This window comes from Lutra lutra, chromosome 12 (genome assembly GCF_902655055.1).
Source record: "Lutra lutra chromosome 12, mLutLut1.2, whole genome shotgun sequence".
Lineage (NCBI taxonomy): Eukaryota > Metazoa > Chordata > Mammalia > Carnivora > Mustelidae > Lutra > Lutra lutra.
Window position 1 is genome coordinate 48103083 of NC_062289.1, and position 14845 is coordinate 48117927.

A 14845-nucleotide genomic window follows, 5' to 3' on the forward strand; every position below is an offset into this window, starting at 1 on the left:
AGAGGCAATAGGGGTTGAGGGGTCTTACTGCCTGGTTCTCTCCTTTTTGCTCCAGATACATGAGCCAGATAACCAAATTCCATCTAGATGGAGTAATACTGCTCTGCAGTTCAAAGAATGAGGGCATATACTTAAAAAACAGTCATTTTTAAGTGGAAAAAATGACCGGAGTTTGAGGTTTATTATAGAAATCCAGGTTTCAATGGGCAGAGTTCCTATAAGCTGCTATAAGCAAATCAGAATCACGGTGCCCCTTTAAGGAAACTGTGCAAATTAGGTGCACATAAAGGTGACACGGAAAACACAGCTCCTGCTGTAACTAAACTCGTGGTTCTTTTCAACTTCACTCAGTGCTGGTGAATGTCGCCCTGTGCCTACATGAACATGCTAGTAAGTTCTAGGGCTTTTCCGAACTCCCTTAGGTAAGAGAGCAATCATTAAGTCAAAACCCAGTTTAAGGTCAAATCTCAGGGCATTAACATCTATATCCTCCTTCCTTCTTGTTGGGTTTAAGGCAGAAGAGTAAAGGCAAGACTATGGATGAAAGATGAAACGGGTGTGCATCTCAGATGAGCTCCTCATGCCCTTTGGTTCTTACTCCTGTCTGGTAGATAATGTGTAAAGCGTAAGAGAGTGGCTGCCTGCCCCCTGAACAGGTTTAGGAAGGAATTATGCCACGTAAACTGGCCCAGGTGAAACGGGTTTATCAGAAGATCGCTGTGATCTGCTGGGCAACACTTTCCAGACGAAAGAGGGATCCTAAATTCACCCAAACACTCCATGATTTTCAGACAGTAGCTATTTGAGAGTCTGAAACCACAATACCAAAGAGTAGAATGAAGGAAAAGAGACCAGCTACTCAGAATCATAGACAAAATCCTCCAGGATTATTTAACATAGGTAGCTTTCAGGTTTTTATAGCTACATCCACAGTAAGAAATAGTACACTGTGACCCAATAAACACACTACACACACATACACACACACACACACACACGCCAATCTACCACCTGAGCCCATTCAAAAGCTGTTTCTATGGGCTGCTATTTTCCTTCATATGGGTCATACTTCCCTGATTCTTTGCATCTCTTTTTTTTTTTTAAATGAAAACGGGACATTCTAGGTAACATACTGTAGCAACACCAGGATTGTTCTTGGCTTGGTTGGTTGGTTGTTTAATGACGTGGCTGAAATAGATCTGCAAGGTCTGCTTCCCCTTCCAATGTCCAGCCTCTGACGTTCCCACTCAGACATTGCCCCTTGTGTTTATCTTCTGGCCTGGCTTCCCGGGCGGCACCCCTGGGTCCATACGTACAACCTGTTGGCTGAACCCTGTGCTTGAACCTGTTTGGCCAGTCATTTTTACCCTGTCCCATTGCACATGCGCATAGCTTGGAGGTGGCTACAGCAGTTTGGAAAATTCAGCCAGGGACCACGAGTTTGGATTCGTCCTCTCTGGTGGCTCCTGAGAGGGCGCAGCCTTGGGCACCACACAGTTCTAGATAACCCGCGATGACTACGTTCTCCTTAGGAGTTACCCTGTGTCCGAGCAGATTATTTGGTCAATGTTTAAACCCCTTCTGCTGGTATGGCTACGACCCTCTGATAATGGATTTGTGTATGGTGTGGGGATGCTTCTGAGTCTTCCCCCCCATCTGACGGGACTCCTCCTAAAGAGGTGCGATCTAGCACCCGCACACAACCTTCCCAACCTGCAGACTTGTCTGTGACATCAGAAGGGCTCTTCTTGGGTGAACTTCCTCTGATTCTCTCTACTAAACTTCCCCTTGCTCTGCCGCTGTGAGTTACCAGCTTCCTTGTAATTGCTCCACACCAAGATCTACATTGCTTTCTAGAACACCCTCTGCCCCCAACTCTGTTAAAATAATTCCCTCTTTATCTTTATGATCTCTCTGTCCTCCTGGCTGTTCAGAGCCCCCAGACCACCATACTTGAAAATGAGGACCCACTTTTCCTGGTGTGACACCTCTGCTCTATGAGCAGGCACTGGGCACAGGAGTGGTTGTCTCAGTTTGCCTCGCCTAGCTTGGGACTCCTGCTCTGTGAGCCAGCTGGGGTGTGGGTGATCCAGCTCTGGTATCTTCAGCCCGCAGGGCTTGGTGTAGTCTCCACCATACTAGTGGGGCTGGGCAGAGAAAGAAGACATGGTCCTCTCTGCTGAGCCTGCCTGGAATACAGCTTGTCCGACACAAGCCAGGGGGCAATGAGAAATGCCAGCAGCCTACTCATCCCCGGGTGACACTGGAGCCCCAGAACAGGAATTTAGAAGAAAGTGAACCCTCATCTTCTTGGCTGTCCATGCCCAGGGTAGAGCTTCTAAAACACACAGTTGGGGTGGCGGGGATAACAGAGCTGGATCTTAATCAGACTTAATCTTACTGATATTTAGATTTTCTTAAATAAATGTTTCTTCATTTGCTCTTAGGACAATTTCCAGAGATTTTAAATGATTATTGAAAATTCTTTACCAGCCAAAGTTCTGTTTTGTTGGAGAGAGAGTCCCACTGAGCTCCCTATTCAGCCATTCTGGAAGTCCCACCTCCCTCTGCTCTGTCATGAATACACCTTCGTATTTTCCACCTGCCTTAAAATGAATTTGTTCTAGTAGTGAAGCAGTGTGGGGAAAAGGGCATTCTTAAGATATTGCATTATTTTTCACCTTTATATCCACAGACACAAAGGCACAATCTGACAGCCTTGCCCAAGGGAATGACGAGGTTGGAATATTTGTGATTCATTCTAGCAGAATGAGTCTGGAGTTGGGGCTGGTAAGCAGGGGGGCAAAGAAAACCTTTGGGATACTTTTAATCACAAGCATGGCAGCTGAAGCAGAACCAACCTGGATGTCGGCAGATTATGGGGAAATTAACATGAGACATTCTGTCCACACCTTGCCCCCAAACAGCTTACGTCTACGCTATAATTGGGGGAGTGTCAACAAAACAAAGAGCCGTAAGAAAATTCTTGCCTGTTACAGGAGGGGAGTGAGCTACACAGCCTGGCTCCCCAAGCCTTCCCCTGCTTTTGGTGAAAAGACCTCATCTTCAACCACCTTGCCTTCTCCCACCATCAGCTCCTCTGGGCTTGGGCCCTCACGGATGTCTGCAATGGAGGGTCTCCACTCCCTCTACCTCCCACTGACTCCTCACATGGGGTCTCTAGCTTAAAATCAGAAATGTAATCATCCCCAACTTGTGTGTGCAACTTCCTGATCTGGGATACATTTCCAAAGAAACAATGTCAGGAGCAAGGACAAGGTTGCCATGTAAGACCCTGGAGGCCATTGAACAGAATTTGCCTCCAGTATGATTCATATGATGTGACCATGAGCATCACCCGAAAAAGGATGTTTCCACTGGAAGCACACTGGGCATTCCAACTGCTAATCCTGAAGTTCTCTGGTTGAGGAGGAGCTTCTATGGCTCCCAGGAGGAAAAGCTGAGACAGTGGGCAGAAGATAAAGGTCTGTGATCGGGGTATGCCGGGGGACCAAGAGGAAAAGGAAGCGTTTCCTTTTCCATACAAGAGAGTGCTTCCCGGGCTCTAAGAGCATCGCAGTCAGTGTGTAACCTGTAGGATTGCGAGGCAACCAAGAAGCAGACAGGGTAAGCTACTTGCCGCAAGGGACACCTAGTATGAGCCTGGGGCTTCACCACTCCAGCCTCCAGCTCTGGGAGCGGGGACGGTGGGCCCTGCCTGCACCTGCCTCCATGGTTTTCCAGCAGCTGACCTGGGGGATGAGATTGCTGAAGACAGATTACAGCCTCCAAGCCGGGGCTGGCAAGCTCCAAACAGCACTTCCCAGATTCTCCTGGAGCTGGGTTCTGGATGTCCGGATGCCAACTTGGTTTTGTAAATAATTAGTACTCGAACAAGATCAGAAAGGTGGGAGTAAGGAGAAGGCTGCCTTCCCACATCTACCGTGCATTTCCGCAGCTGAGCCCCATCTGGCTTCCCGGGTACCAAGCAATGGCTCTCAAGGCTGCAGGATGACAGACCTTCTGTCCTGGAGCTGGGCTACCTACCGCAATCTGGTTTAAGGCTCAGCCCCTCTATCAGGAGCCTCTTTGGAAGCCCCGCCTGCAGCCTCCCTCCAGCCCTAATAGTGGAGCAGAGCACCTAAGGACAGAGTACACGTCCCCGTCTGTTGATAACACCCGGGGGCGGGGGGGGAGTTCAGTTCTGGCCTTGAGCCCCAATAGATAATCCTTCTCTTCTTCTCTTTCCTCCCCTGCTGGGGGAAGAACATTAGTGGGCAGTGGGTGGGGAGACAGAGGAGCACTTGGGCAAACCCATTCATTCATTCACTCATTCGCCCAACACTCAAGACGTTCCTCTTTTGGGTCAGACACCTCCTCTTCCCACCCTCTGTCCCCTTCGGAAACTCTTGCTAGTACACAAAACACGTGGTGGGGAGAAGTTTGTGGTTTCATGCTTGCTGGCCCCTCTCCCCATCTGCCCAGCAGCCTCCTAAACACTCAGCTACCACGTCCCTTCCGGAGTCAGGATTCGTACCTGAGCAGCTCCAGAGCCCACACGCTGAACACCGGGGAGGAGGAAGGGTAGGATGGGAAAGACAAAAGAAGGGAGGGAACATGGTCCAGGTAGGGGGACAGTCACCTGTCACTCATATCTATAAGCCAGGGGCTCACTTGCTAACCTGCAAGCTACACAGCTGTGCCAGCAAGTGCCTCTGCATCTCCTCAGCAGGGAGCTGACCTCACGGGATGGACGATCACTGGGCTGTGTGCTGCCCCCTTAACTGACATCATGGGATGGACCATCACTGGGCTGTGTGCTGCACCCTTACCTTGGCAAATAGGGAATGAGTAGAAACCCAAGCGGCAGGCATCACACCGACGGCCCTCGACCCCAGGGCGGCAAAGGCACCTTCCATAGGCATCACATATTTCGGGGAGAACGCCTTCCAAGTCACAGTCACACCCTGCAAGGAGAAGGGATTCTCAGGGGGGGCCTCTAGCCTCCTTCCTTTCTCAGATTTTGCCTTCCCTCAGGTTTCTGTCCTGGAAACCTAAAGAGTTACCTATGGCTTCTAGACATTCTTGACCTAGAACACTACTCATTAACGGGAAATAAATGTTAAGGAAAGGTCAGAGATGCCATTAAGAAACATCTAGGGTGGGCACTCCTTTGCAAAGCAGCTACAATCTTTCAACACCTACCCCTGGGGAAACACTTTGTTTTTGTTTTTTCCCTAATCTGAGCCTTGTGCAATATAAAACTTCAACTTAATAGATTCCTATCTAATGACCATCTTGAATTTAACATATTTCTACCTCCATTTTTTAGAAGGAAAGAAACCAACATAAATTCAGCCCTACTCTGTGCCCGCTGTGGATTTGGGGGGGCTACACTTGGGTCATCTCTCTTAACCCTCTAGGCACAAAGCATTCCCAGCAGCCGAGCTCCTTCCAATCCCTTCAACCAACACTTGCCTGCCTCAGGACCTTTGCTCTAGCTGTTCCCTTTCCCTGTCATGCCCCTCTCCTATTTCTTTCTCGTCCTTTATTTCTTAGCTCAGAATCAACTCCTAGGAAGGTCTTCCCCAACCCATCTGCACCAATAGGCTTCCTCTTTTCTTCTCTTCTTCTCTATCTTAGCTGTGCTGGTCTTTCACTTTATGTATCTTTTTAAGATTTTATTTATTTATTTAAGAGAGAGAGAGCATATTAAGAGAGAGAGAGCATGAGCGGGGGCAGAGGCAGAGGAACAGAGAAAGAATCTCAAGCAGACTCCATGCTCAGTGTGAGCCCGATATGGGCTTGATCCCAGGACTCCGAGATCATGATTTGAGCTGAAATCAACAGTCAGATGCTTAACTGACTGAGCCACCCAGGCTCCCCTTTCACAACACGTAAATTATTAAAATCACTTAATGGGCTCATGACTTATGCTTTGGCACATAGAATGAAGTGAAAGTGCTCTGGTGTGACTTCTGAGCCCAGGCCACAACAGGTTTTGTGGTTTCCATTCTCACCCTCTAGGAACTCTGAGACCACCATGTGAGTCCCCAGGGAAGGGAAAGTCATACTGTTGGTTATAGTCTGGGCACTAAAACCAAGCATTGGAACTCAGTAAGACCTTGATACTTGATACAGTAAGATAGTTTGGCTCCAAGGCCCAAAGAATCCTGATTTACAACCACCTATAAACAGAAAGAAAGCATCTAGTACCTAAGCATTTTTTAAGTTGTTTCTGAAATTCACCTTTCAACGTTTCTTCTTTACCTAGTAAATCTTCCACACAGTCAGAAACCTGGATGCCGCCCTCATGTTTCCCTGACCCTCATCTCCCCACACTCATCATCAGGTCATAGGGATTATAGCTCAGGAAGTCTCTGGAATCTTCTCCTGTTTCCAGAGCTCCAGAGCCTTCATTCAGGGCTTCATCCTCATTTGCCTAGATTATTTTGAGAGCCTCCTAACCAGGCTGTCTGATTCCCATACTGGTGTCAGGAGTGATCTTTCTAAACCACCAAACTTCTCATATCATTTTCAAGCTTAAATTCCTCAAAGGTGAAACAATGCCTTCAAGACACAGCCCAATGTCTTTGACATGCATGACATAGTAAGCCTTCAAAATCTTCTAGGCTGTCGGCTCTCATCCTCCCTAATCCTCTCTTCCCCCTGAACTTTTCCTCCCTATCCCTGAATCAGACCCAGTGACCTTCCTGCCATCCCTGCTGCTGTCCCCATGCCTTCCCTCAGCTCTCCCTCTGTCTGGCTAGCTAACTCCAACATGCTCCACAACTCACCTCCTTCTCCGGCTCTGAGGAAGCCCTTCCACAGCTCCTACCTTCCTCCTTCCTGCCTGCCTCCCTCCCTCCCTTCATTCTGTAAGGATGCCCCTCCTGCAGGCTTCCCCAAGCTTTGTGTTCTCACTCAGCTGTAGCATTAGCTCCTGCTGTTGTAACGGTTTACCTGCCTATGTCTTCCCCCAGGACTGGAACCTTCCAGGGAGCAAGGACTGTGCCGTGTGTGTGTACAGAGGAGTGCTCAGGAAATGTTTAATGAAGGAAGAAAACACTAAAAAGACTCTTGGGTACCTTCAATTCTTTTTAGTGAACACCATTCCTTGAGTTCTATTTTACGGGCATCTACGCAGAGCCTTCGAACAGAGACAGCAGAATTTGCCTATCCCCTTTTCAGCCTCATCTGACAGGTCTCCATGACAAGAGTGATTGGCCCACCCTGCCAAGATGACATGCCTGGGCCCAGGCAAAGACACAGCCAGGAAAGCATGTCTTAGCAGCTCTCACCCGAGTCTCTGACGTTCCCATCGTGAGCATGTCCCTCCAGCCCCAACCACAGTGACCTCAAAGTTCTGGCAAAGGTAAGTAGCTAATTACAAGGTGACGGGAGGGACTCAAACCCTTTTCATGATATTTGTCAAGAAACCTCCCAGGCACCCATGTCTTCAGGCCACAGGGGCAGCTTTAAATAATCATGCCCACATGGCCTCAGTCTCCTAGGGCAAATTTCTGCCCTGGTGTTTGCTGGTCCCCCATTCTTTGTTTGAACTCAGAAGCAGGTGTCTGCACTGCAGGCTGGTGTCTCTCTAGAGTGTGTTTTGCATATGCTATCATTTTTCAAAAGGAGCCCTTGAAGATGTGTTGATGATACACTGACTTCCTGGAAATAATTAAGTGGGTATAAATGATCCCTTGGACCCAGAAAACCTTGATGATATCCAAGGTCATGAAATATAATGAAAACATTCTGATCTGCAAAACTGCTCTGTTCTTCTGCTTCAAGTCAACCTGTCTGGAACTGACCATATGGAGTATCCAGTAAAGTGGTTCTCAGTCTTGGCTGTGTTGGAATCTCCTGGTAAAATACAATTGCCTGGGTATAGAATCCTAAACCCAGAAATTCTGATATAATCCCACAATCTGTAAATGATGGCCTGAGTACCAAATCCATCCTGTTTTAGTAAAGAAAGTTTTACAGGTGGGGCACCTGGATGGCTCAGTGGGTTAAGCCTCTGCCTTCAGCTCAGGTCATGGTCTCAGGGTCCTGGGATCACGCCCCGCATTGGGCTCTCTGCTTAGCAGGAAGCCTGCTTCCCACCCCCTCTCTCTGCCTGCCTCTGCCTACTTGGGATCTCTCTCTGTCAAATGAATAAATAAAATCTTAAAAAAAAAAAAAGTTTTACAGGGAAACAGCCAAGATCTTTCACATACATGTTGTCCACTGTCGCTTTCCTGGTACAACAACAACATCAAATATTTGCCACTTCGCCTACATATCGAAAAGTATTTACCATCTGACCATTTGGGGGAAACGGTTTGCCAACCACTAAGTGGGATTTCCAGTAATGAGAGCAGTGGTTCTGAACAAGAGACATATATCAGAATCATCTGGAAAACTTGTTCAAAATATAAGCCTGGACTTCTTCCTGGAAAAGCTAGATTAGGATCTGGGGGTGCCGAGGAATTCCTACTTTGTAAAAGCAAGGGGTTCTAAAACACAGCCCTGTTTAAGAACCATTGTACTAGAAAATGTGGAAACATGAAACACCAATGGGCCTTAATAAATTAAACTTCTCAGAGGTAGAGGTGTTCCCACTATTACCCAGTGTTCTGCATCTTCTGACAGTTAAGATGTTGGAGCTTTTTTTTTTTTAAAGATGTATTTATGTATTTTTGAGAGATAGAGAGCATGAGTAGGAGGAGCAGAGGGAGAGAGAATCTCAAGGAGACTCCCCGCTGAGCAGGGAGCCCGAGGTGGAGCTCGATCTCAGGACCCTGAGACCATTACCTGAGCTGAAACCAAAAGTCAGCTCTTCAACCAACTGAGCCACCCAGGTGCCCCAAGATGTTTGGGCTTCTAATGTTCACCACTGGGACTCGGGCCCCAAAGTGAGTGTTGTGTTTTGTTTTTTTTTAAGATTTATTTATTTATTTGACAGAGATCACAAGTAGGCAGACAGGCAAGCGGGGGTGGGGGGTGGTGTGTGGAAGCAGGATACCTGCCGAGCAGAGAGCCCGATGAGGGGCTCGATCCCAGGACCCTGAGATCATGACCTGAGCCGAAGGCAGCAGCTTAACCCACTGAGCCACACAGGCGCCCCCAAGTGGGTATTTAAAATGCAATAATAAAAGACCAAATTGAAACAATATCTGTGCATTCAAATTCCTGAACAGATCTCACTACGTTCCTTGAAACTTCTTTTCCTTGAGGCCATGTTCTAAGGCTTCCCTTGTATTTTTGTAACAGATGTCAGGCCATCCCTTCAAGTTCAATTAAATTTCTTTTCCCCAAAGTCACTGCCAGTCTGCTTGGGGATAAAAAGGAATTGAATAACAAAAGGATTACTGGAAACAGACAGTAAATGGGAGTTCTAAAACATTCTTGTGGAAGAAAACCCAAGATGTGTGGTGTAATCAAGGCTCAAAGGCTGAGTTCCACTCTAGTCAATGAACAAACATTAAGGAAGCATTAGCAGACGGCCACTGCGGACAGGACCCCACCCGCTACGGGCAGAGCAGGTACTGCGGGAAGGAGAAGCATGGCTGCCCTCCTCCAGGGACCAAGTGTCCGGTGAAGACTTTGATAATACTCGGTGTAACAACACACAGCACCGTGGTTTGGTCCGAGGAGCTGGGGCGCATAGGGCACAAGCAGGAAAGAAAGTCGGAAGGTAAGCTGGATCACATTACCTGGCTTGAGGTGAGCCCTCCAGGGTGCCCCCCAATCCTAGGACATTTCCCAAGCCCATTTTCTCTCCTGCATCCTGGGATGAGGCATATCTTCCATCTCCTCAAGCCGGCAGCTTCCTCCCCAGCCTCACCTCCTGCCCTGACCTTGATTCTTATTTCACAGAGAAAAAAAAGGAACAGCCAGGAGAGAGGGTCCCTCCGTTCCCATCACCCCTGCCCACCTGCCCTCTCCCAGCCCTGCCTTGACTTGTCTTCTGCAGCCTTTCCCGCCTCAACAAATGGCACCTCTTTCTCCTGTTTGCCTGGAGTCTTGGAGTCACCCAGTAGCCTCTCTTCTTCTCATATCCCACTTCCAGGTCAGCCACCCCCTGGCAGGTCCTGTTGGTTCTAGCTTCAGATTATACCCAGACTCTGTCCGCTTCTTGTCGCCTCCACCAACACCTCCTAGGTCCAAGCCGCCATCATCTCTCCCTTATAGCTTATCACTATGGCTTTCCAGGGCATTTCCCTTCTTTCTCTTTTCTCCTCCTGCAACTGGTTTTCAACACAGTAGCCACAGAGCGCCTCATGCGATATCATTTCTCTGTGCAAACGGTCCGTGGCTCCTCTCTCATGGAGAGTAGAAGGGTAAGTCTTCTCAGTGGCCGACAGTGGCCTGCCATCTGGTCTCTGCTTTCACACTCTGGTCTCTTGTTTGTTCAGTGAACACCCCAGCATGAGTCCCAAGAACTTCGCTCTGGCTCTTTCCTGGCTCTGGCTGCTTGTCCCCAGACACCTGCAGAGCTCACTCCTCACCCCCTCAGGTCCTTGCTTATCTCCTCAATGAGGTCCCCCCGACAACCCTATTGAAATCTGTAAACCTCACATTCCCTCCCTTCTCTCTGGGACTTAAGTTCTGCACGGCACTCATGGCCAACGCCACCAGCAGCATACCCCCTGAGCTGCTGTATTGTTGCAGAAATGGAAATCTGCAGCAGAAAAGGGCTCTCCAGAGACCATCTTCTTGTCTGGTCCCAAGTACCCCCTCTCTGCCCACCCACACCCTGCACACACTAGGAGGAGGGGCACATGTGCTCACACACCCCTGGCACTACCTCCCCCCGACTGGTGAGAGGAGCATGAGACCATCAGAGAAGCAAGCTCAGTGGGTGAGGTGGGCATGGTCCAGATGGGGCACTGTCATGGGCTGTGTGCATGTGGTGTGCCCAGATGTTGGAGCAGGGAGCCTTCCTGAGTGGGTGTGTCCCTGTGTGAGCTATTGTGGGCTTACCTAGGACACTGCCCCCAGCTCCAGAATCAAACCTCAAGACCTAGAATATTCCTCGTATGCGTTAGTTTGTGTCTACAATGAGAAAGGCTATCTCCCCCGCTTTAGTAGTCCCCTTGTACAGGACACAACCCTGCATATCATAATTGAATGTATTAGAGATTTCATTTGTTTAGTTTGTTTATTACTTTTGTTATCATATGAGTCCCTCCACTGGAATATAACCTGTAGGAGAGCAGGAGATTTTTCCCTGTTCTGTTCACTGGTAAGTCCCCAGCAGCTAGAATGGTGCTGGACACGTAACAGGTGATCCTAAAACAGATGCAGAATGATTGATGTGGTGGGCGGAGCACCCACGCCCTCTCGGCACGCACCTCTCTACCCCAAGGGCTGCTCCCTGCACATCTCCACCACTCCCTGCCCAGGGGTACCCATCTGGTTGCAGGAGCTGCTCAGCCTCGCAGCACACTGAGCCCCAGAAGCAGCCCTCCATTGGTGGCAGGTAACAGAGGTTATCCCATCAGCTAGAATAACGCTGAGCGAGTTCTAGGCTGTCTGCTAGAGTTGCCTAGAGGGATGGAGTTCCAGGTTCTATAGGAGGACCTAGCTTGCTAATGCATCTTCATAACAGCTCCCTTCACTCCCTGACTCATTCTCTTACTGATGTCTTCTGGGATCATCTCCAGAATCAACAGCGTGGACTCAAATCCTTTCTCAGGGTCTCTATATGTAGACCCAAACAAGGCAGTAGGCAACTGACTGCCACTGGAAGTTTCCAAGCAAGCAAGAGACATACAATTCAAGCTCTGTTTAGTCTCCTTAATCAGGGAGCATCATGCAAAAGACAGACTGGCATAGAGAATGATGGGTGGTGAGGAACTGAGATGGGAGATACATGCAGGGCACCTGCCAGGCTCCAGTAAGGACTACTTGAACCTAGGCAGAGTAGCAGGCATAGGAAGTAGAAAAAAAAAATACGGAGCACAACACTTCCATTGAAGTTAAGCCAAAAGAGAGAGTACTTGCCTTTTATATCTCCAGCTACTGGATCTTCAGGACTTGGAGTAGAAATGGGGAAAATGGGAATTCCTAGAAAAGTCGTTTTTAAAAAAAATACAGAGAAAGATTAAGGAGACAGTCAAGTAAAATACTAAACTGCACAAACTAGAAAGAAGCCCTTCTAACTTCATTAAAAGTAGCATATGGAGCCTAAATTAGAGACAGATAATACTGCTATATTGAGTATGCAGCTGAAACCAGACTGGTCAGACATTCTGATTTGTATATTAAATGAATAGAAATGGATATTTCGTGCTCACAATAGCTATGCCTCCATCTAAGCAGGGATAAGCTAGTTTTCTTTAGCATCTTTATTGGTTTTTTTAAATGTAAAATTGAGAACAGTTTTTTTTTTAATTTTTTCAAAACTTTCCCCCTAAAATTTGGTGTATGCCATAAAATTGTTTCGGGTTTCTTTTTGTCACTAAAAAGGCAAGTGCTGTTTCTGCTTAGCCTGTATCTAATAATTAGATTCTAAATGCACTGAGCCTCAATTCAGTGTTACTGAATACTGCTGCTTAAAAAATTGGCTTCTTTCAACATAAAATGATCATGTAATTCATCATCCAGACTAGGCTACTAGATGTGGAAAGTGGGAGCTAGTTTAATGATTCTCCTGGGACAGCAGGTATGAGCGAGGACATAGAGCCACCCCATTCGTATATGTCCTTCTCCCCATGTCCCCACAACACACTATGCTTTCGTTGCCCTGCAAAGCCGGGAATACAAGAACCAATGCGGCAAGTGGGGTGTGGAAGAGGGTCAAGACAGTGTTTCTCGGTCCTAACACAGAAGTGCAGTTTTCACCCTTCAGTGGAACAAACAGAACCATGGCTCTCGTTACAATTTGCAGGGCTGATTTCAGACTCTTCTGTTTCCTGTTCTGTGGTGTTTCTACCAGATATATATTTTCTCTCTCCAAGATGCTGAGACATTCCCTTTGATCACTGCGGTGGGGGAGGTGGGGGATCGTGGTCACCTGGCTAGGGTTACCATGGGAAAGGGACAACACATCCTCCAGCCAGCCAGAACACTGACACACACTACATGTGTGCCCATGAACATCTGGAACCCTTGACACTTCTTCCAAGTTCTTTTGTGAAGAAAAACCACACCCATGGATCCTGTTGAGTTGAAATAGCCAGGATGGGCCCTTTCTGACCGACTGGGATGGTAGTGTCTATAATCACTGGGCATAAATAAGACTCAGAAAGTACTCTGATAGGGCACCTGGGTGGCTCAGTGGGTTAAAGCCTCTGCCTTCCGCTCAGGTCATGATCCCAGGGTCCTGGGATCGAGCCCCGAATCCGGCTCTCTGCTCAGCGGGGAGCCTGCTTCCTCCTCTGTCTCTGCCTGCCTCTCTGCCTACTTGTGATCTCTGTCTGTCAAATAAATAAATAAATATAATCTAAAAAAAAAAAAAAAAAAAAAGAAAGTACTCTGATAAATATGTTCTGAACTTTTGCAAACACTTTCACGTGAACACAACCTATGTGCTCTCCCCACCCTGTGTCTGCGGTGCCTCCACCCTGCCCCCCGCGCCCCTGGCTGTGAACGCACCGGCTACGTGCCCAGAAGGGACGACCCTCCACCTGCCCCGGCTACTTACTCAGGCAGAAGGGGAAGCGATAGTATCCAACCGCACACTTCTCACAGTTGTCTCCTTGGAAATTCGGCTTGCAAGTGCAGCGGCCTGAGCCCGGCTCACAGTCATCCGCGTGTGCGGGGTTACAGCTGCAAGCTACGGGGAAACGCCGGCTTTCAGAGGCTCAGTCCGCCGGCGCGCTCAGGAAGGCGGCTCTGTCCCCAGCACCTCGCAGGCAGTGTTTTGTACCACATCACTCTCGCCCCCGGTTATTCTTGAAAGGGCACAGCCTGTTCTCCACTTCCTACCTGCTTATCGTGTGCATCGACCAAATCCCAGGGACCCTCAGAGATAAGCTTACTTAGAAGGCACCTGTGCTGAGTTCTTGAGAATACAGTTTATTACACTGAGCACTGTGTGGCTGGTGCATCAGAGGCAAGGTCTGCACAGACTCCAATCAGAGGGGCCCCCTGGGGAGGGGGTGTGCTGCAGCCCCTGGAAGGTCTGTCAAGCACAACCCCCACTTCCACTGCCATAAGCCAACTGTGTCTATTGACACAGACATGTCATTAGACATTAGACATGACATTAGACATTGTCATAGACATGTCTACTGACACACCCACAATCCAAATGTTAGATTCCAGTGACACGACTTATTGAAGGCAGTTGTGCAACCAACACGACTATTAGGTCTGCATTCCAGACAGACATACTTGGGGTTCAAGAGGTATGAACGTGACTCCTCCCTTGGGAGTTTCACTTGACCTGGCAAGTCCTGACCATGGACATCAAAAACACTGTCAGGACCCAGCTAAGCACATGCCCTGTAAGGAACTGGAAAGTTGGAGGAGCTGTGGGCAGCAAGCATTCCCCCCCGGGCTAACTTCATCTGGTGCCCTTTGCTTAACTTGCTTAGGACAGATGGGTCCCGTGGATTCTTTATGCTCTGCTTATAACATCCTTGTGAGACTGCGACTGTGAGACCACTTCAGTGATGAAGAAAGAACCTAAAACAGTGATGGGGAGCCGAGAATCACAGAGAACAGTGATTCCGGGGAAGGGATTCGCAATGCATTTGCAATGTCCTGGTCTCCTTTGCTAAGGTCTGTTCTTCGTGGGCCCAAGAAAAGTGATGGACATACCTCATGTGATGATGTGGGAGAGGGAGGGAAAACGGGAACACTCTTTGAACAAACACAAATGCCCAACAGAAAGGCAAATCAGAGT

General features: G+C 48.4%; 1 protein-coding gene across 2 annotated transcripts in view; it reads right to left on the reverse strand.

Annotated features, from left to right (window-relative positions):
• LAMA3 (laminin subunit alpha 3) overlaps positions 1 to 14845 on the reverse strand; it is a 262818-nt gene that overhangs the window by 153815 nt on the left and 94158 nt on the right. For both annotated transcript variants that reach the window (XM_047697035.1, XM_047697036.1), the window contains exons 10-12: positions 13640 to 13771; positions 11998 to 12060; positions 4833 to 4967 (exon numbers count right to left, since the gene is read on the reverse strand). In XM_047697035.1, coding sequence (XP_047552991.1) covers positions 4833 to 4967; positions 11998 to 12060; positions 13640 to 13771 — 330 coding nt within the window. The remainder of the gene's footprint in view (positions 1 to 4832; positions 4968 to 11997; positions 12061 to 13639; positions 13772 to 14845) is intronic.